Source organism: Lolium perenne, chromosome 7 (genome assembly GCF_019359855.2).
Source record: "Lolium perenne isolate Kyuss_39 chromosome 7, Kyuss_2.0, whole genome shotgun sequence".
In the NCBI taxonomy this organism is placed as follows: domain Eukaryota; kingdom Viridiplantae; phylum Streptophyta; class Magnoliopsida; order Poales; family Poaceae; genus Lolium; species Lolium perenne.
The window spans coordinates 227,330,450-227,352,935 of NC_067250.2; the positions used below are offsets into that span (position 1 = coordinate 227,330,450).

The 22,486-nt window shown below is 44.0% G+C and overlaps 2 protein-coding genes across 4 annotated transcripts in view; one reads left to right on the top strand and one right to left on the bottom strand.

Moving 5' to 3' along the window:
• LOC127313817 (signal recognition particle 19 kDa protein) overlaps positions 1 to 22,215 on the top strand; it is a 48,379-nt gene extending 26,164 nt beyond the window's left edge. Inside the window, exons 1-4 of one of the 3 annotated variants that reach the window (XM_051344281.1) lie at positions 18,548 to 18,730; positions 18,838 to 19,060; positions 19,187 to 19,286; positions 21,827 to 22,215. In XM_051344281.1, the coding sequence (XP_051200241.1) occupies positions 18,564 to 18,730; positions 18,838 to 19,060; positions 19,187 to 19,286; positions 21,827 to 21,957 (621 nt within the window). In that variant the 5' untranslated portion in view covers positions 18,548 to 18,563 and the 3' untranslated portion in view covers positions 21,958 to 22,215. The other 2 variants (XM_051344282.2, XM_071823358.1) reach the window with 2 other exon arrangements.
• LOC127313816 (putative disease resistance RPP13-like protein 1) lies at positions 3,345 to 4,892 on the bottom strand. The gene has a single exon (XM_051344280.1). It carries the CDS (start codon positions 4,887 to 4,889, stop codon positions 3,345 to 3,347), a length of 1,545 nt encoding a protein of 514 aa, XP_051200240.1. The 5' UTR covers positions 4,890 to 4,892.
• Positions 22,216 to 22,486: the final 271 nt, after the last annotated feature.

Genomic DNA, 22,486 nt, shown 5'->3' on the forward strand with positions numbered 1-22,486 from the left:
TCGCCTAGGCTTACAGCCCGCTCTCGACGCTATGAGCCCTGGTCAATCTAGTAGTGCCCCTCTGGGAGATCGCAAGGTGTGGAACGATGTTTGGAAGGCTAGGGTGCCACAGAAGCTACGTGTGTTCGCTTGGAAGGCGACCACATCCACGCTGGCGGTAATGGAAAATGTGCACCAAAGAATTAACACGGTTAATCCTATTTGTTCTATCTGTGGCATAGAGGAGGAGAGTCATCACCATGCTTTGGTGAGATGCACACTGGCCCGAGCGCTCAGGGATGGTATGCGCGCACTGGAAGCTACCGTCGGAAGAAGTGTTTAATCGCGATGGCCATGAATGGTTTCTGAAGCTTCTACATGATGCACCGGCCCTTGGGAAAGCTCGTCTTATTTTTCTCATGTGGCGGGTTTGGCATCACCGAAATAATGTGGTGCATGGTGATGGTAAGGCTTCGATATCGGCTTAAATCCCGCACTTACGTAGTTATGATGAATCTTATGCAGCTGCTCAAGGAAGAAGTTTAAATGATAAAGAAAAAGACCCTATCGAGCAGGAACGAACTGCGCCCAGGACGGCCACGGCTCGTTGGTCTGCCCCGCCGCCGGGCACTCTGAAGTGCAATGTTGATGTGGGCTGGGACGCGGTGAAGAAGATAGCGGGAATTGGAATTGTGATCCGTGATCATACAAGTTTAGCGGTCTTGTCTGAATGGAAGCACATTAGCTGGTGCCCTAGTGTAGAAGACGCCGAAAGCATTGCTTGCATTGAAGGGCTGAAACACCTGGTTAACCTGCGGTGCATCTCGGGAGTACTTGAATCCGATTGTCTACATGCAATATCGAATATGCAAAGCACTACTAATCGGTCAAACTGTTGGTGCTACTACAAAGAAGGACAGGAGATGTTGAATCTTTATCCTTTCATCACTGTTGCGAAGGTGCATCGTGCTTGCAATACTGTAGCTGACGGTCTGGCTAAGCTAGGAAAAAAGTAGGGATAGTGGCATCCTGTATGGGTCCGTTCCGCTGTCTGTGGCGGATCTTACCTAAGTCTTGTTTTCTCTAGTAGGATGTAATCTTTGAACTCTCAACGACAAGTTTCTGGACGCACTCTTTTCCTTACCAGGGTACGTAAGGGGACTGGAAGGTTTTTGATGAGGCGGCTTGCTTGCTTTAATAAAATTGCATCCTTCTTTAAAAAAAAATTTAATCAATTGCCAAAAAGATTAATCACATTTGAAGGTGCTGCAATATTGAAAGTCATATAAATAATGTGCCAAAGGATTTTAGCGGCAAGTAAAGAATAAATGTTGAATTGTCTCATCTTGATCACATAAGCAACATTTAGAACACCCATGCCAATTTCGTTTTTTAGATTATCTTTCATAAGGATGACTTTCTTATGAAGGAACCACATAAAAATTCTAATTTGTGGAACCTTGATCTTCCAGATAATTTTTTTGACATCTCCTATATTACCATCAAGCAAATTAAGATACATAGATTTAACCGTAAATTGTCCAGAATCAGTGAGATCCCAGTGGAAAGTATCATCATTCTCTGAAAGATGAACTTCCATTAGGCGGTGAACAAGATGAACCCATCGATCTCATCTATTGTCTCAGAGCGAACTTCTAAGAGCATCTCCAGTCGCGTCCCCCAAACCGTCCCCCAAAGGGATTTGGGGCGCATCGGACAAAAAAACATTCCCAGCCGCGTTCCCCAAAGTCGATTTTTGTCTGGCGTGGCCTGATGCGGTGTCCGGCGCCCCGAGCCCGTCCCCGCTACACAGGGGACGCTCCGGGGATGCCAGACGCACCGAAAAGCGAGGCGAAGCGATGTGGGCCCGACGTGTCCCGGCACAGAGAAAATTCGTCTGCCGCTCCCGCCACATCGCTCCTCTCCCGCCGCGCATTTCTTCCATCCCAACACCTTTGACCTGTCCCGCCCGCCGATTCATTTCTACCTCCCGCCGTCGCTACCCTGTTCCTCCCGCCGCCACCCTCTCCCCATCCATGGCGCCACCAACTGCCCCCAAAAATATAGCCAAGAAAGGGACCAAGAATCCGCCTGGCAGTGGGACAGGGCAACATCGACAGGGCGCCCTATCGGCAACAAGGCTGCCAAAGCCGCCTTGGCCGACGCTGCGTCGGCCGAGAAGACGCAGGCGTCGCTCACGCAGTGCCTCGTCGAGGTCTCCTCGACCTTGCTCCCCCGCGATAAAAATGCCGAGGAAAGGTGGGCGGCGCTGCTCAAGAGGCAAGAGGAGAAGATGGAGCTAACGAAACGCAGGGACGACATGTCCCTGCTGAGACAGTTGACAGAAGGAATGTCTCCCCGGACGCGGGCGGCGCACAACTTCTATTTGAATATGATCGCGCGCCCAGTACTTTGATCGCCGCTACTCTGATCGCGACGACTACGGCGGGAACGATCTCTTTTGAATGCAAACTATTTGAATTCCTATTTGGGGACGGCGTTTGGGGGACGCGACTGGGGAGCGACGTCCCCCAAACGCTCGATCCGGCACGGTTTTGGGGATGGTTTGGGGGACGCGACTGGAGATGCTCTAAAACCTATGCTTAAGGGTGTCCCATTCATAACATGTGCAATCGAAACATTGGTTCGGTTGATAATACGATAAAAGAAGGACATCGTTCGCAAAAGGGCCTACCGCCCAGCCAAGTAACCTCGTATTCTGACCATTCTCAACCCTCAGTTAATTTTTCAGTTAATGGATGATGGAAAGAAACCAATGACTTAATTTTATCTTTATTTTTACCTCCTCACTACCCCTGAGCTTCAGGTAATGCTGCTACTCCCAATCCAGCTTATATTTCTAATCTTTAAACCCAGCAAGAAAAATGAAAATACACATGTGAAAGAAAATTGAAACTTCTTGGCTTTCGCCCAACGATAAAACTTACGCACACCTGAGAACACAGCAACTCCTGTGGCACTTTTCTACTTTTTTGTTCATGATCAAGGATTATTACAAAGCATATAGGTTTACATAGTACCCATAGTATCCCGATCAATAGTATATGGGCTCAGGCACTTAACTTTATGAAAACAAGTAAACAACTTGTCCTGGACTCTAATTTAACTGAGAATGCAAACATTGCCTTGACTCTGAAAGTACTTACCAAACACAAGTACACCATACTCAACTTGCAAACACTTGTACTACTAGGATATGACGACTTCATGCCTGACGCCTACACGCTAACAGCCATAGATGTTAACTACGCAACTACGCAAGACTACTAAATACACTGTAATTATATTTCCTAATTCGCAGAAGACAGTAGCATATATGATGCGAGTCACAGACAGTGCGTTGCTCAAATCAAATGTTCTTCATGCTGATGCAGACGCTTCTTTCTTCCCACTGTCAGTTGTGGTTCTTGCAGCTTACAACTTATCGTGTAGTTGTAGTAGGGTGGTATGCGAGAGCTCCATGCAACAGCCTCGAATTCTCCACGGGGTAGTGTACCACCACGTTCGAGGAGAATGTCCCGCATACTGATCCTAGGGACTTCCTCACTGGAATCTGACTGATGATACTTGCTAATCAAGAAATATCCGCGGCTCTTCTCCATTCTCCAATAGTATACTGGTTCATCTACACGCACCCGAAGGTTTGGGTGCTTTTCAAACATATGGAGATGTGTCTGTATATATGCTCTCACACAGTGAAGAACTGTGCGCCAAAATCGAGCATTGAAGTTATCTCTCAGTATATCAGCAATAATATGCGCGCTTGTGAAACATTGTCTCTGTTCCAAAGCGATCTCCATGGCCATCTTTGCCAATTTTGGCTCCTCGTCAGGGTTTGTGCTTCCAAATACAAGCGACTTGAAAAAATACCAATAAGCTTCTTGAGACAGATAGTCCAGTTGAAGTGCTTCTGTTGTTCCCAGACTCATAATTCTGTTTGATCGACTGGTGATAATGATTTTACTCCCACCACATGGTGTCATGTCAGTTATGGAAGATTTCAGCCTTCTCCATGTGCCCTGGTTAATGTCCTCGGCTATTTCGACTATAACCAGCAATCTGTTTTGAGAAGAACAATTCTGATGTCTGACTAGACCATTAATATTGTTTTCTTTCAGGTCGATCACTGCTTCATCCCTGAGACAGCCTTCTGGAAAGAAGAGGATCATCGAAAAGCGATCACGCACACTCTCATCCTTACAAACATTCTCAACAAGGGTGGTCTTCCCTACTCTTATTGGACCAACCAAGGGAAGTACAGCAAGATCTGGAGTAGCACTGGAACACAACAAGAAATTCAGGACCCGCTGCCGGTCCATTTGGCGACCAAACATGCAATTGTCCAAGAGCAAATATGCGCCGTAAGGTTGGCGGAGTATCTGACGATAGGACTCCAAGAGAAAAAGAAATTCATTCATACCAGCCATGGTGTCTTCAAGGGTGTCAATCAGCCGTTGCAGCTCTTCTTGAATGTTGTTGTTTGTACCAAACAACTGTGCTTCTGTGTTGCAGCTACCACTGCCGGTGCTGCGAGAGAAACGAAGCCGTTTGGCTGGAATGAATTTGTACAGGGCAGAGGATGAGTGGCTCAAGCTCAACCCCCCATCATTCTCCTCCTCCTCGCCAATGGCTCGAAGTCTCAAGGCATCAAGAATGTAGTGGCCTCTGTACATTCCTTGCCTCAACAGCTTGAGCTGACGGAGCATCCCCTGGTTGGTGATGAGCCGCCCCTCTCCCTCCTCGACGACGGTGTCGACTCTCATTACAACTCTCTCTAGCCTCTGCAGGGTCATATCGATGCCAGGCTGCTGCTGGAAGCATTTGCTGATCACAAACGACGCCGACTCGCTGACGAGGTCACCTACGATTGCAGAGAACAAAATATCCATTGATGGTGATCCTACTCGACTCGAGGACTGCTACGTTCAGCGATGGAAGGGGGATAGATAAAGAGCAAGAAGTGATACTGGCTCTGTACCGTTGGGACTCAGAAGTCAATTTCGACTCAGGACTGCATAGTGTGAGCCTAAATGCTGAATGGACCAACACGCTCTGATGCGGTCCCAGTTGAGGCGAGCCTTCACTGCCGTGTGGACTTGAGTTGCTGACTTGCTGCAAGTCTGGCTTTCCTCTTGAAGGTCCAGTCTGAGGAAGCCCAAATTCAGGAAACTTCAGTGAAATTTGGTGTAGTTTTCAGTTCATTAGTTATGTAGGGAGAGACCGGGGCAGATGTAATAATTTGTAATACTGTTTTAATAATGATGCAATCAAAACGGTATGCATCGATTGATACGTGTCGATTGATGCAGAGGCCGAGGCTTCCCCATTTAGAAAAAAATGTAGGGAGAAACTTGGTGATGAGATGGTTGGATGCTCACCCACATATTTAAAATGTGTTGGCAACCATTTTTGGCCCGGTGCTGACTAAACGAGGAAGCTCCGTTGAAGACTGAATATTTTTGGACAGACGCATCGGCAAGGGAGTCTGATCTAGGAAGACTTGGACCCGAGAGTCACTCGGATGTGGAGAAAGGCGAGAAGATGAAGATTCTAAAAGACCGCGCCAATCAGTGTACAAATCCTCAAGTATCTTCTTCCAAGGAAAATAAAACAACGCCAGAAGGAGAAGTCGGCTACTGCCCGAAGCAGAGACCAACAAACTCCAACACGGAGACCACCTTGATCCAGATGCTTGAAGTCCGGCTTCAACATGATTATGCAGGAAGACCTACTTAGTTTGGAATAAGAGTAAGACTCCGATTCATGCATGTAAAATTGTGGAGATTGTTTGGTGATGGACGATTGACACTAAGCACAAAAATCCAATTAAATGCATCTACTTTTTATCCCCTTCTTTTGTGGTTGCTTCCATTCTTCGGAGATTTTGTAATCAGATTTGGCTCATTGATTGACAACCAAGTTAGAGGCAAGCGGATTGATCTGGCTCAGCCTGTAGCTTCTACAAGCCCTGACAGCTCCCCTCCCGGGTGATTTGGATTTTCGGTTCCAAAATTGCTAGCCAGATTGTCTTGCATATCGCGCTTTTGGTTGGCCTCCTACTATGTGTGTGTCGAGGGTGTAAGTGTACATATTCATGTGCGAACTGATTGGACTACTTTAATGGCTACTACTCTCATATCCCTGTTTCTATGCCATTCCCATTCCGTGTTTGACCAATAGTACGTGAGTAATGTGTCATAAAAATTACTACCAAGGAGTAGTTTTGGATCCAAATTAAGACTATGGTTTTTCAAACACATACTCTTATGTTTTGCTGGTTAAATTAATGGTCAATGTTGAGCCTTGAAATATATATGTGTGTGCAACGAACGGCTCTGTCTAGATGTAGGTATTCAAGTGGAAATTAAATTGAAGTAGAAATACCAAAACAATGCTAAATTGGAAATGCCCCCAATACCAAAGTTGTTATTTGTACGTGTATGTATTTGGTTGTTGGAGTCAAAGAGTAGCATCAATTTCAAATCATATTTGATTTTACAAGCTGCAAAATTCTAAATTTTGTTTATCTAGACATGGTGTGGCTCTAACTCTATTTCAGAATTACGAGACATTTTTTCTTCTTTACTATTTATCTAAAAGTTTTCTATCTAAAGTGGAACAAATTTAGATAGACAACATACAATGGTGTACACGTGCAAAAATATTCATCAGTGATCAATTGATTGTACAAGCATTTCATATACACCTAGAAGGCAAAGTGGATTTCCGATCGTGGAGTGGCCAGTGCTAGAATGACATTACATGTGGTGCCGAACCCAGCGAATTTAAGGCAACGGTACCTACCGGTGTCACATCTACCGTCCGCTCTTTGTTTTGAGATTGGTGAGGTTTTTGATATTTGTCTAATATAAAACTAACAATTGAAACTGAAGTGAAACTTTTATGAAACTAAAGTGATACATGAAAAATATTGTGAAACAGTTTGACAAAAAATTAAACTGATGACATCGTTGCTGATGTCACTACGGTTTGTTTCATAAAAATATTCCTATTTTAGTTTATGTTTCAAATTTGTTTCACAATTTTTTGAAAGAATTGGTCAGCACATGGATGACGTCATTGTTGAAGTCACTCCGGTAGATGTCGTTGCGTGTAAAAAGAGGTTTTCGAGGTGGTGCCCTAAATGCACACTGGATTTTTTTTGAACTTTTAACACTTTTCTCATTAATATAGCTAGCAAGCCGCCTCATTAAAAACCTTACAGCCCCCTTAGGTACCCCGGTAAGGAAAAGAGTGCGTAAAGAACTTGCTGGCTTCAACAGTTACAGAATAGATACATCATCTGCAAGCACATTAAGGATAAAATCAGGGGATCATCCAGCCACACAATTGACTCTGGTCCCCTGAGTGTCTAGCTAACTCATGTGCTGCTACATTTGCATCCCTAGGAATATGAGAAAACTGAACCTCCGTAAAACCCATGCATAACATGGTACACTCCTCATAGATAGTTGCAGCAGGACACAAAGAATTCCCACCTTGTTTCATAATTTCAATCACATCCATGCAACCAGAGACCACTTCTAGCCTGTTGCACCCAAATTGTGCAGCCAATAGGATTCAATCACGCAAGGCTCTAGCCTCGGCCGACGATGGGTCAGAAATGAAAGGAATACCAGAAGAGCTTGCTGCTAGAAAAACTCCGCGATCATCCCTCAAAACTGCACCAGTACTGCCCGTACCAGAATCTGCACAAAACCCTGCATCAACATTACGTTTAACAAAAAAATTCCTTTGGATTAATACATCTATGTCTGGTACTGCCCGACATCTTCTTTTTTGCCCTTGAATAACTAAGTGTTAGCGCTACAATCGATTGCGCCGTTCTTGCAGTATTTTAAACCGGCTCCCCATGAGCTGCCTTTCTTCTCTCCCACCAGATATACCAGACACCCACAACCACAAGATCATTGCGATCCACTTCAGGAAGCAGCAGTGCCGCGATTGATCGATCTCTGAGTAACGCTTCAAGAACTGCTCCTCCATTTTGCTCATGCATGCACACATGTGATATAAGATCACCAAGACCCAACTTGGCCCAAATTTCGCCAACCCTTGGGCACGTGAAGAGCGCATGACAGATGCTCTCGCAATCAATCTGACACAGATTACACTGAGAACTAGTGATCATGTGTCTGTTAGCTAAAACACCATTACAAGGAATAGCGCCTAGGAGAGATCTCCACAAATGAATCTTTACCTTTGCCCGGACATTAAGCGACCAAATAGTCTTCCACACAGGTAAATTCGATGAAGTGCCATAGTTGGACGTTCTCCTCAGTTTAATGTCGTGCTAATGTTCCCATTCTAGATAGTAGTAGGACCTCACGGAAAACACTCCTGTTTTAGTATAGTGCCACGAAATAAAATCCTGCATCATACTAGTAGCTAGAGGGATATTAAGAACTCTTTGAACATCAACCGGCCAGAAAATATCATTAAGAATCTCCTCATCCCAACATCCTGTCTCATCATCAATCAGATCAGAAACCTTTGTTAGGACAACATTACCTCTTCTAGTTGCAATTTTTCGGTTTGGGCTTCCAGGCACCCATGGATCATTCCATATATCAATTTGGGAACCATCTCCAACTCTCCACATGTGTCCCCTTTTAAAAGTTTGGATGCCCGCCCATATACTCTGCAAAGTAAAAGAACTCCTTTTTCTTAAGATTGCAATTCAGAATATCACCTGTAGGATAATATTTAGCCCTTAACTCAGAAGCACAAAGTGAGTTCGGTTCAGAGATCAGCCTCCACACATGTTTAGCTAGCATCAATAGGTTAAAACAGCGCAAATCCCGGAACCCCATACCACCTTGTTTCTTAGGCACACACATTTTCCATCATGTGAACCAGTGCATATGTTTCTTCTGATCATCATCTCACCACCAGTATTGGGACATTGCAGTTATTATCCCTTTAATAATCTGTTTGGGTAGCTTGAACACAGACATAGCATATGAAGGAATGTCTTGGATGACGGCCTTCGATAGCGCCTCTTTACCTCCAAAGGACATATTTTTCTCTTTCCATCCACTTAGAATTTTACAAATCATGTCAATCAGATGTTGAAAACAATCTGACCTATCAACGCCCACCAATGGTGGCAGCCCAACGTACTTATCAGTTATTGCTTCAGTCATAATGTTTAGTATGATACACACCTCCTCTCTAACTTCTACTTCCGTGCAAGGGCTGAAGTAGATGCTAGATTTCGCATCACTCACCAACTGACCCGATGCAGCACAATAATCATTCAAAGCACTACGGAGGCTTAGAGCATTGGTTGCATCAGCTTGCATGAGGATCAAAGAATCATCTGCAAAGAGGAGATGAGAGACCGCCGGAGCGCCTCTACACACTTTCACCCCAATAAGATTTCCAGCCGCTTCTTCATGCTGCAGTAAACTCGAAAGTCCCTCCGCACAAAGAAGAAATAAGTATGGTGAAAGAGGATCCCCTTGGCGGAGACCCCTAGTAGGGTAAATATAATCTGAAAGATCATTATTTAGACGAACTTGATACCTGACAGAAGACATGCACGCCATAATGAGATCAACCCATGCAGGATCAAAACCCAGCCGCACCAGGATCTTCTGAAGGAAAGTCCACTCCACTCTGTCGTAAGCCTTATGCATATCCAGCTTCACCGCACAAATTCCATATTTCCCAGTCTTTTTATTCTTTGTAATATGATAGATTTCATAAGCCACAAGGATATTATCCATAATAAGACGGCCCGGAACAAAGGCACTCTGAGTAGGGGTAATAATCTCTGAAAGAAGGTGCTTCAACCGAATTGCCAAGAGTTTTGCAGTTACCTTGTAAACCACATTACATAAATTGATAGGACGAAATTGAGTGATCGACTCAAGGCTCTCCACTTTGGGAATTAAAACAAGTGTAGTGTGGTTCCAACCTTCAGGAATTACTCTCGAGTTCACCGCCAACAAAACCTCATCAATAATATCCTCACCGATTATGTGCCAAAACCGCTTATAAAAAATAGCATGGAGCCCATCTAGACCCGGAGCCTTAAGATCACCAATATTAAACATGGCCTTTTTAACCTCCTCTCTAAAGTAGGGGGGAGTTAAAGTCTCATTCATTTCATTAGTAACACTCTGATGAACCTTGTTAATTACCTCCTGAATCCGGATCTTGCACCTCAGATGTGAACAGTTGCTGAAAATACCCAGATGCAATACCCATCATCTGATCCTGATCATCAGTAACATCACCAAATTCATTAACTAGCTGTTTAATAAAACTCCTTTTTCTCCTTCCAGATGCAAATCGGTGGAAGAACGCAGTATTTTGATCTCCATGGCGCAGCCAGTTCGCCCTTCCTCTCTGCACCCAATATATTTCTTCTTGTTCCAACGAATTTTCTATTTGAAGCTGAAGTTCCCTTTGTTTTGATAATGCATCATCCGATAACGGACCCGACATCACCAGATTCAATTCCACCTGAAGCTCACGCAGACATTTTCTAGGACCTTTCAGAACGGTTCTGTCCCACTCGTGCAAAGCCTCATGCACTTCTTTGGTATGGTCACAAAGAGAATTTTCTGCATGCAAAAGTTTAGTTCGGTCCCACCCAGTCTGAATAATTGTTTTGACCAAATTTTCACATAGCCACTGAGCTTCAAATCGTAAGGGTGCTCTATAAAACTAAGTTTGAATACCAGCACATCTCTCAGTATCGATTAAGATCGGACGATGATCAGACTTCCCAAACTCCTCATTAACGACATCTGCAAGCGGAAACATGGCCGCCCACCTCGGATCACAGACAGCCCTATCCAATCTCTCTCTGATCTTCCCTCTTCTCCAAGTGAATGTATCCCCCTTGTAGCCCATATCCTCTAGGTTACAGTCAATGAGCGTGTCGCGGAAGGCTTTCATATACCTAAGGGGTCTAACCGCACCCCCTTCCTTCTCAGAAGAATATAAGATTTCATTAAAATCTCCCATTAGCAACCATGGAAGATCAATCACCTCATGAAGAGAACGAATATACTCCCAAGACAAATATTGTCACTACTTGGTTTGCCATAAAATCATGTAAGGCGCCATCCAGCCTCACCATTCTCGTTAATGCGAATATCAATAAAATTCTGCTCCACCTCTTTAGAAGTTACAGTAATGTCTTTATTACAAAGCAACACCAAACCACCACTCCTACCGTCGCTTTCTACCACCAACATCTCATCAAACCCCAAACGTCGACGCAAAGATTCTGCCTTTACTTTACACAGATGTGCTTCATATAGGAAAATCACATCCGGTCTCAACCGCACCTGGATTTCCAGGAGTGCCCGAACTGCCGAGGTCTTACACATTCCCCGGCAGTTCCAACATAAGAGTTTCATTGTGACCGGACAGACCCCTTACTGGAGTCCACCGATCCTCGAGAGTTTGTTGAACATGTACCATCTTTCTTGGGTCTCTTTTTCCTATCCTTCTCTTCAACCCCCACAGTACTGGGATCAACCGGAGGCAGGGGCGGCGCCAGGGGTATTCTTGCGTATGCAGCTGAATACCCAAGATTTTGACAAAACTTTCGAATTTCCTCACAAATTAGGGAAAAATTTAGCAAATACATGAGAATTTTGGCAAAATGAATACACAGGTTGAAAATGAATACCCAGCACTTCACCTCTGGCGCCGCCACTGACCGGAGGGGTTTTGTCCAGAGCCATAGCATTTGGATTTTCAGTCACATCATCAGATCGTGGGGGCTGGAGTGCATCATTAGTGTTTTCAGCTGGAAACTCTAAACTCCTCTTAGCACCAGAACCATTGATATCGCCTTCTTCCATGGTCGCATCTAGCTTTTTCGCTGGGCGAGTACCAGAGTCCTTCAACTCGTCATCATCAGAGCATTCAGTATTGTGCAAAGCATTAAACCTCGAACTGATGTTTGCATGCCTCCCAAGCATACCGCGACCCCTACCCGAGGGCTCCCGACCTCTAAAACCTCCAGAACCCCCTTTGTTTACTCTAGCAAATCTGTCCCGCCATGTTTCAAAATCAGCCTTAATGAAATCTCCCCACTTTAAAGAGTTCTCATCATGTTCACCAGTATTGCACTCAGTATGCATATGTCCAAACTGACCTCAGTAGCCACAAAACTTGGGGATCTTTTCATATTTAACTGCATAAAATTCCCGTTGTTTGTCGCGAGAAATTGTCACAAACCTGGCAAGAGCTTTCCGAACATCAATACGAGCCCGTGCTCTGACAAAGTTACCAATACCCTGCACATCAAGTTCAACGGCAACACACTTTCCAATCTTTTTCTCAACTAAATTTGTTACCACCGATTCTTTCCTGTATCCGATCGGGAGCTTGTGGATTTGGATCCAGACAGTAATGAAATTCAGATCGATCGACTCTGTAGGTGCCATGCCATCGTACTTTTCAATTGAGACGGCGTTTTGACGGAACAACCAGGACCCCCTGCTCCACCTTCAGCCAATCACCTAGACACGAGCACTCGATCGAAAACAATTTATCTTCCAATGGAGTAAACTTGATTTCCTGCGCAGGGCTCCGGGCCACACGCATATGCTGTTCAAACGTCTGTGGGCTGAAGCTATTTGTAGTATGAACCCTAGCCAGAGCAGTCCACTTCATCCCCTCCTTTGGAACGTCTTCTTCGTCTTAAAAGACGAGATCGTCGATCTCCTCCTCATCAATCCCCCGACGTAAGAGCATGTCGTCTAGGTTTTCTTGTTTCTTTGACCCCGAGATGCCGCCCTGGTACGTACCACTTGCCTGCGGCGACTCCATAGCTGCGCCTCGTGCGCTTGAAAGCTTCGGAACGGAGACTCCACACCGGCGATCCACCGTCGGGAGGTAGAGAACCCTAGCTGCCGGACGATCGCAAGTCGGTAGACACTAGGTAATGGCAATGCAAATAAGGAAACAAACACCTGCCATAATCTAAATGGGGAATTGGATCAATAGTTATGTCAATCATTCTGATGAATAATTTCTGAAAAATCATAAGAAAAATGTGCATAGATCAACCTTCTCATCCCATTTCATAGCTTCTTCAAGAGAATATACGTAGTATGCGATTTGTTTTGGCAAACCCCGAGGAGGAGCCCAAATTTGATGACCCTGTAAACTTACAACAGATCAAAACAGAACACCTGATATTTTAATCCAAATCTTGATCAGGTGAAGCGAGCTAATACAAAATTCACACAGATGCACATCTATTCCGCCTATGGCTCGCTATGTAGAAGCGGCCCATATCCGGGCCACTAAATGATGCGCTCCCAATTCCCAATAGAAACAAAAAGCCACGCCCTCATTTTTGCATCAGAATTCGGAAGAGCAAACTCAATACTTATAAAATGCTCAAATATAGGGATGGATGGTCTCACCTTGGAGGACAGCCTGCTCCCAGACTCAACCTCCAGAATGCACAAACGTCACAGCCGTCTGCACCGCTGCTCGCCTTCTACCTGGCCATGCACACAAACACAGATGCATAGTGTGTGTCCTCTTGGCATCCTTAATGGCTCATCAATCCGGAACCCAGACCAACCATCTCTCTACTCGGGCGAGCTTGTATCTCCGCCGCAATGGCGATATGACACGAGGGTAGGGAAGAGGGAGATGTTGCATGGGTTTGGAATTGGAGGGGAGGCGGCACACCTCGGATGCCTTGTCAGGTCGCCGGCGCACGGAATATATGGAGGCAGTGAACCGGCACAAGCGGAGATGGGCAATCCGGATCCTGCGTGGTGGCGTGGCACGAGGAGAATATCCGGTGGTGCGGCGAGTCCTCATGGGAGATTTGATATGATACCGTGTTTAGTCTCAAAGAGATAGATTTAGGAAAGATTAATAATGATAACTAGATGATTCCCCGCGCCTTGCTGCGGGAATTAGTAGCAACATATTTTGATTTAGTAAAGTTTAGAACATATCAACTTCAGAGCAGCTAGGTTGGAAAAACCAACGTGAAGTTTCAAGAACTATGAGTTCGTCGTTGCGTTTGGACAACAGCCGGTTTCATAATATGGACAAAGCCATGAAATATGGCTGATAATTATTAATTTTATATATTCTATCAAACCTTTTGACAATGATTATAATCTGATAAATATAAACAATGATAGGAATAAAATATTTAGCAAGCAAATCAACTGGTCGGAAAAATGGTATAAGGTGGATGCTCAAAATTGTTGATTCCCCCATATTATAGTAGGAATCAGGGGCCTCGTCTCACCTGAAATTCAGCAGAAATAAAGTAAATTGTGCATTCATCCATTATATAATAGCAATCTAGTTATCTGTAGTAATCTGCCATTGTAGGTAGGGCCAAGACTAATTGAGGAAAAAAATGTATCGCAGGAAACACAAATCCTTATGGCAAGACTCTCTAATTAGCATCATCCTGATTTGCAATATCACTCAAAATAGCATTTTTATTTGTTCTTCAAAAAGGATGAGGGCAATCTTTCAAAAAGTAAAATGTGATACTCTATAGGTCATATTGTAAACTGAAACGTTTTCTCTCACAATTTCGAAAATACTACATATACACAATTGAACGTATATGAAATACAAAGGTTAAGAAAGTTGTACATCAAAAGTTTAGGCAAGTAGTAAAATAAATTGGTTAAGAATCTTACCTTGCACTATTCTGCTGTAGTACGAACAATGAGTGAGAATCGCCGTTTTCTAGTTGCCATTGATCTCTGTACGAAATAAATACTTTATCATATTCTGAAGAGATACACAATATTGAAAACATCACTTAATTGGTAGTTGGATCTGCAGGGACAAACAATCAGCGGGTCGCTGTTCAAGACTAATTCAAAATGATCTTTATAGTCTCACAATACACGTGTTCTACCATCTACAATGCAGATTTTCCAAGACCTTTAGTTGCAATACGCAAGTAACAGGCACAACACGCCATGATAAAAGAAGGAAAGGAAGAAGGCCAGTAGTTGAACTGAATAGGAGAGGAAATACACAACAAAGGAATAGTTCCCCAAATCAACTGGAGCTACAAAAGACGATCACACCGCGGTTGCAGTCTATCGCCCGTGAACTGTAGTCACATGCATGAAATTCTCGGGTAAAACATTGGAAGGCAAACGGCCAAAAGCTAAGATCTTATATTAGTTCAGATCTATGGGAGTGAGCGGAAAGAGGAATTCCATGGCAGCTTGTCTTGGATCTAAGCTCCTACCTATCTGTACCAAGTTTGAACCAAAGCTGCGAGAAAGAGGCTTCACCTAATGGAGACGTTTCCTGTTCTTTGCTCATTCAACAAAGACTGAATGGATCAAGAAGGTGGAGTGGATGGGAATATAAATCATGATGAAGTGGAGACGTTTCAGCATGGAGAAGTCGAGAGGCATGAAAACAGGACCACACTTAGAGCTTCGGTGGAATATGAACTGGATCCCTGCTAGTACTGATAGTGTGGCTAATTATTTGAGATGGTGATGTGAATGTCATTGAATTGACGTGCTAGACTGGGCAATGTGTTGATGTGGTAGATTTTGTAAGATGTGGAAGGCTAAGATTGGTTAGAGAAACTTGATGAGGTGGATTGCTTGCATGTTGAGATAAATACCCTAAGTGGGTTGCTCCAATTTAAATATTATAGATTAGGAAGATTTTGGTAAGTAGATTAATGACAATTAGGGAGGTTTTGGGAAGTAATTTGAGGTATGGTGCACGTCGGTGGATGTTAAGCCCAGACCGTGAGATTAGATCGGATGGTCCAGATTATTTTAATGACAACCACCAAAGTGCGTTGAGTATCAAACGACCAACTCTCATTTAATATATTTTATGTTATATTTTCATCAAATATATTTTGTGAAGGCGAAATTTTGTGAGAGAATAGCCAAAATACCACTAGGCAAAACCGAAAGTGCCAAAATACCACTAGTGAAAACCGAAGAGCCAAAATACCACTCAACTTAGTTTTTTCATGCCAAAATACCACTAGCGGCTAACTGACACTAACATTTTCAAAGAAAGACATAGATGACCACGCCTCTTCCACATAGAGCAACTTCTATGAAAAGAATGTTTTGCTAGTTTAATGTTGATTAAGAGGTTGTGGAGGTGCTACGAGCTGCAACCTGCAATCAACATGCTCCAAGAGACCAAGAACGAATGCATCCATGCATCGGGCTAGAAGAACAAGCAGCGGCGACATAGTTACGAACCCAGACGAGCAGTAGCAGACCACGTTCAATCCATCAGGTACGACGGCGACGGCCTGGCTGGATGCACGAGCATACTATGTAGAGTAGCAACCACCAAAGCACCTTGCCTCTGGCGGATCTTGTCGGGGAGAAACCCTGCGCGGCATAGCAATATAGGCCTAGTCCTCGATGCTAGCGTAGCTGGTTGGAGGAGTGCCTGTGAAGCGTGGGATTAGCTGCAGGGGCGGCGAGTCATGGGGGATTGATGCACCGGCACCGGCGCCGGCGAGTGTTCCCTTTTTTTTTTCATTTAGATGAAATCAAGGGTATTTTTGTCAAGTCAAGAAAAAATAACGGTTTGACTAACGGAATCTGTTTGACATCACACGGTAGTGGTATTTTGGCATGAAAAAACCTAAGATGAGTGCTATTTTGGCACTTTGGTTTTCACTAGTGGTATTTTGGCACTTTCGGTTTCAACTAGTGGTATTTTGGCTATTCTCTCAAAGAGTTAAATCCACCAGTAGTCATCAAACTTGTTGAGTAAAATCAGTTTGGTCATTGTACAACAGGAATACAAATTCACGGTCACTGAATACGCGTCAAAGGTTCACACACGGTCACCGCTCGCACCGTACCGTCGTATTTGCTGATGTGGCGAGCTGCAGGCCCACTGTAAGCTAACTTGACACGGAAATAAGAATACCCAGCTAGAGGAGGGTGTTTTTGCAAAGCAATCCCCTTCCAGCTGGCTCTCTAGCAATCTCCTCTTGGCGATGAGCCCGCGCAGCCGCCTGCTGCCGCCCCGGCCAATGCCAGCCGCCCCCGGCGCCGCCGATATCCGGAGGGCTTCGCCTCAACCTGCTCCTCCGATTTTCCTACTTCTCGACGCCCCCCTGCACCTGCTTGTGCCCCCATGGCTAACCCTAGCCCCGTCTGGGCTTGGTCACCGGCACAGCTCACCGTGCCGCCGTGGCTCCGTTCCGCCGCGTCCTAGCGCCACCCCGGAGGAAAGGAGGAAGACATTGTAGGACTCTCAAAGCAGATAAATATTTAGCTCAACAACACTCAAATAATGTGCTTGAGAAAAACAAAAGCGTAATGTCTTGCTTACAAAATCTTACCTCATGAACTAATACTCAAATCATCTGCCACTGTTGTGCTGCTGCAATGCACAGCTAGTATTCAGATACAGGTGTAGCAGGGAAGTGCGGAGTAACAGTACACAATTCAGATAGCTGGAAGCCAAATTGATTCACGTTATATCATCAGGTAACTAATATTATATCATGGATGCAGTTTAAGATAGAAGACTGATGTATCGACGAACCAACCTGGCATCTGCAAGGTATGCAGTGAGCCAATACATATTAACATAATATAGTTGGACAAAGTTAAGGCTGCCAATTTATACCTGATCTCAAATGCACGAATAGGTGTTGGCAAGTACAATGAAGAGGAAAAAACCAAATGCAATACATGACAAACTGAACCGAATTTGTATTGGTAAGAGCAGGGGAGCAATCTTGAGCAGGCCGAAAAGACCAGTCAGGCATAGTACCTTTGTTTGTGATGAACCACTTCCTTGTAGAATGATTATATTTGGCCCTGCATAAGATGGCAATGCATACATTTCAGAGCTGAAGTGAAAGAAATATGGCCTAATACTCTAATGCCTGAACTTGATTTATTTTCACGACAAAAGTAAATCACAAAAGGTCAAATAAACTTTGCAAGTGCAGGTGCGCAGGGTATTTTTCAGATGAAAGAAAGTTCATTAGCAGTTGCTCACTGCAATTTCCAGATGAAAGAAAAGTGAGCACATCGGCGCTGACCTTCTGCCAGTCGTCGGCAAAGCTGTATACGTGCACCTCATCGACGCAGGTCTTGGTGGGCACAGACGCTGCGGCAAGCACCAGGCGCGGTTGACCTTGACCTGTTGCGGCGCCGAGCGGAAGATGGACACGGAGGACAGCGGGAAGGCGCCGCCCTCGACGGTGGCCGCCGCTGCCAGAGGCGGAGGAAGCAGAAGGACGGCGTCCAGAAGCATGAGGTGGTTGGGGGAGTCATCTTCCTGGTATCGAGGACGAGCCGACAGGAGCCACTGGGAACTCCAGTGGGTGGGAGATAACGAGGGATGGTGTTGGCTGCTGATGTGTTTTAATTGAGGTCTTGTTTGCAAAACAGCGCAGCCTAACAGTGGGTCTCATTCAGCGCCACGTCGTCCAATACAGCGCTACGCTAGGAACGGTGACCGTGTGTGAAGCTCCATCGCGTATTTAATGACCGTAAATTTGTATTTTCATAGTACGATGACCAAACTGATTTTGCTCGACAAGTTTGATGACCGCTGATGAATTTAACTCTTCTCTCAAATTTTGTACGGAGTATACTGCTCCGGAGTCCTGCGTGTTCAGACAGGCTGTGCGTTTCATCGCCATCATCCAAACCCTCCTGTGTCTCGGAGCTCCGTCAGTTTCGGCGAAAACGCAAAGCCTCCAGATCTCCCGGTACGCGCCGAAGCTCCCTCCTCCCATGGCTCTCTTTGCCTGATCCAACCACGACCGAGAACCGCATTAACCTTGCGCGGGCGCCCTCTCTTTGCCTCTTGGACCAGGATCTGTCCCGTGCCCGGCGCGAATCGCGCGGAGATGGACGTCGGCGGCGCCGACCTGAGGAGCAGCATCAAGAAGTGGAAGATCATCTACCCGGTCTACCTCAACTCCAAGAAGACGGTGGCCGAGGGCCGCCGCATCGCCGCCGCCAAGGCATGCCCCGACCCCACCTGCATCGAGATCGCCGACAGCTGCGCCTTCCTCAAGATCCCCCGCGCGATTGAGGTACCCGTATCTTTTCCCCCTTTATTTTCGTTGAAAATTCTGCCGTCGGGGATTCTCTTTGCTCTTCCGTAGATTTGTTATTCATGCGTCGATGATGTTTGGACTGCTTATGGCGCGTATATGCAGTTGGATAAGGCGTATCCGCGAGATTTCTTCCAGGTGGGGAGGGTGAGGGTGCAGCTCACCAATGATGACGGCTCCCCAGTCAATCCAGCAATCAGAACGAGTAAGCCCTAAAAACTACTGACTTCATCCTGGAAGACCCCTTGGTTTTCATCTTTAAGCATTGTTTGATAAAGTAGAAGCTATGCACTGTGAATAAAGTGTAAGGTCATCTTATTCTATAGTATAAAATTTATACCGTTTCAAGCTATCCCAAATCCTGTTAGTGCAGCTAGTAGAGCTGTCAGGAATAGATATCTGCTAGGTCAATGGTTTGATTACTTCTGCAAAATCCTAAAGATGATACTACTTTTGCTCTTGATACAACACACACTGTCGATTCCATAATTTGGTCCATTGAAATTTTTGTTGAATTCTTTTCAAGGTTTTGCGAGAACACTATTCTCATAGTAAGTCGACAGTTTGAATTTCCAGATTTTGGCGCACAGCAATGTGCTTGGTAAGAAAAAAAGTTACATGACATAACAATAAGTAGTCTATTTTCAGTGTTGCCCTCTTCTTTATTTCACCAGACCATTTTCGCTTGATTATTTTGATCTGCTCTTAGTTAAACATCACCTATACCTCCAAATGCATGAACAATCTTATCCCTGAATCACATGCCTGTATGACCAATTCATCTCAACATCCTGACGCCTATATATGCTTGATCGATCAACAAATAACAACATATAAGTATTACAAATATTAATTATGAAGGGTTAATTTGATATGAGAAAGTGAGGTTGCAAATATAGGAAAATAAGTATAGTAGCCGTAGAATGATGCATACTAGGTGAGATAGGAATAAATAAGAAATTATTTTGAAATGAAATTGATAATGCTAACATATTCTGACATAATACTGGTTAAACAAAGTTACTTATCCATTATTGCACTGTGAAGTCAAATTTAAGATCTTTTCTGACTATGCACTTCACATTTTCCCAATCAGTGTGGTCTTATTATGTCTGCAACAAGGTTCTGTGAACCTGGAAACAACCATTCTGGACTTGTAGCATTATGGTGCACATATATGAAAAAAAATGGAAAGGCTGCAGCTTGGCTTGTTTTGGTCTGTACAATAATTCTTGTGAGGCCTTGTTTGGCATAGCAAGGTAAGGTTAACTAAAAAGTAGAAACTACTTTGATGTGTTCCCCTGTAAGTTAGTTGGTTAAACAGTAAATTAGATTAAGAAAACTGTTTTCCTTTTGCAAATGTGTATGGTTTGCTTATGCAAAACTGGATTTTTTTCTGGTAAATAAGCTTTGGAGCAGTGAATAAAGAAATGCATAAATAGAGGAAATAAGACTATGCTTGTGAAGGATCTGAGAGAAGGGTTTATAGAACCCTATATCTGACACCAGAAAAGGACGTATAAGGATCTGCTGTAGTCCTGGAGCTTCAACCACAACATTGGCAAACAAAATATTCCCTATGCTTGATAATACCTTTTCAGGAAATAAAGTATTCTTAGCATGGATTGCCAGGCATGTTTGTCATGATTGTTTGATTTCCTGTTTGTAGTTTGGTATTTTTAGCCGATTCTCTGCTACTTTGAACTATGTCATTATGTAGCTTAGATGCAATGAATAAAGAAAAAGAATGTGGCAATCTACGGATGGGAATGGGACTCTCTTAACGAAACCTCCCTATGTCCATTACGGTGCAAATAGATTCTTCTCTGATTGAATGTCTTATGGCATCAAAGGGCTAGGGGGCAAAGTGTGTTGCCTTATGTGGATCATGTACTTCCTGGGTTTTGCTTGGTAGTATTGTCAAATCTGGTCAATGATGCTTGTATTTTGTTCATCTTGTTATAGACAATTATGCAGCACAAGTATGTAGTTATCATCAGCTATCCTTGATGCTATATAATATGGCTAGATTGATTATACCATCTCTGTGTAACTATGTTGGACAATGCATAATCGTGCTGAATCTTTCCTAAGTAGAGTTGATGCATGATAGTTAAACGTTGGCTTTCTTTTTCCTCAAAATTTAACTTGTTTTCAAAGTCAACGAAAATTTCAGTCACATAGCTCTTAATGTGGTTAAAATTGTCTAATAGGATAAACTTAGCTGTATCAACCTGAATCTTGCTCCTGTAAGTTTTGCCTTTTATAATTTTGTAGATTTTTTGATGCCAGTTAAATTGCCCTGTTGTTCCTCACAACTGTGTGTGCATGTATGCGCAGTGTTAGTACATAAACCTTTTATCTGTTGATTTGTAGTGTCTTAAGTCATTTGGAGACGTCTTTTGCTAAATTTCTCAGAGGATTTAAGGGGCAATTACAATGTTGCTTAGTGCCATTATGCTACTGAAATTTGATGCTGTCTTTTAAACTTTCCTAGGGCATATTTTTCCTTTTTGTTTAGAGTAAAGCATGACTTACAGCTGCTGATACTTTGAGAAAACAATGTGACCACTGATCTGCAGACAGATTTCTTGTACTTTGTGTCACTGTGATGCTGAAGTTAACAGTATTCCTAATCCTAGTTATGTCTAATCTCAGATTTTTCTATGTCTGACAATCCTTGAAGTCCTTAAACCTTGAACATGTTTTGTGTAACCTACTGACACCAGTCCTTTTGCATTTCAGAGAAGCAGTTAATGATCCAAATAGCAGAGCTGGTCCCCAAGCATCATGGGAGGACTAAGAAGCAGGAACCAGCGGCTGGTCCGTCAGTAGTATCTAGTAACAACAAGAAGAAGAACAAGAACAAGAAGTGATGGAAGCAGCATCTCATGTTGTTTTCTTCTGTTCATAGAAAATTCATTTAAAAATTCGCCCGAGAGAGTTCTCAGTTCTCTGTCTGCTATGACGTCTGAATAACTTGAGTTGTTGGGGTTCTGAATTTCTCATCCATTTGGCAACTTCTGTAACCGTCAGGAGCAGCCTACTGTTGTTTGGGCAGAGGCAGTCGAGCAGATGGTTTCAGTTTGGTAGAACTTCATTTGCAAATCTAATAGAGAGGGATGTTGTTAGAAGCGGATGTTCACCTGAAATGATCGATGTTCATGTGGTTTGGCCGTAATTTAAGCTTGTTTGCGGGAAGCAATTGGAACAGAATGGGACCACCACCACCCACTTAAGGAATGCATCAAACTGCAACGAAACCAACTGGTTCCACCAGCACTAGAGCAATGGCCATGGCGCCCAAGCAGCTAATTGGAACAGAGGATGTTGGATAAAAATAATGAGTTATGTCGAGAGGTTTAAGTTGATGTTTTTTCTTCGTAAATGTAGAATTAACAAAGA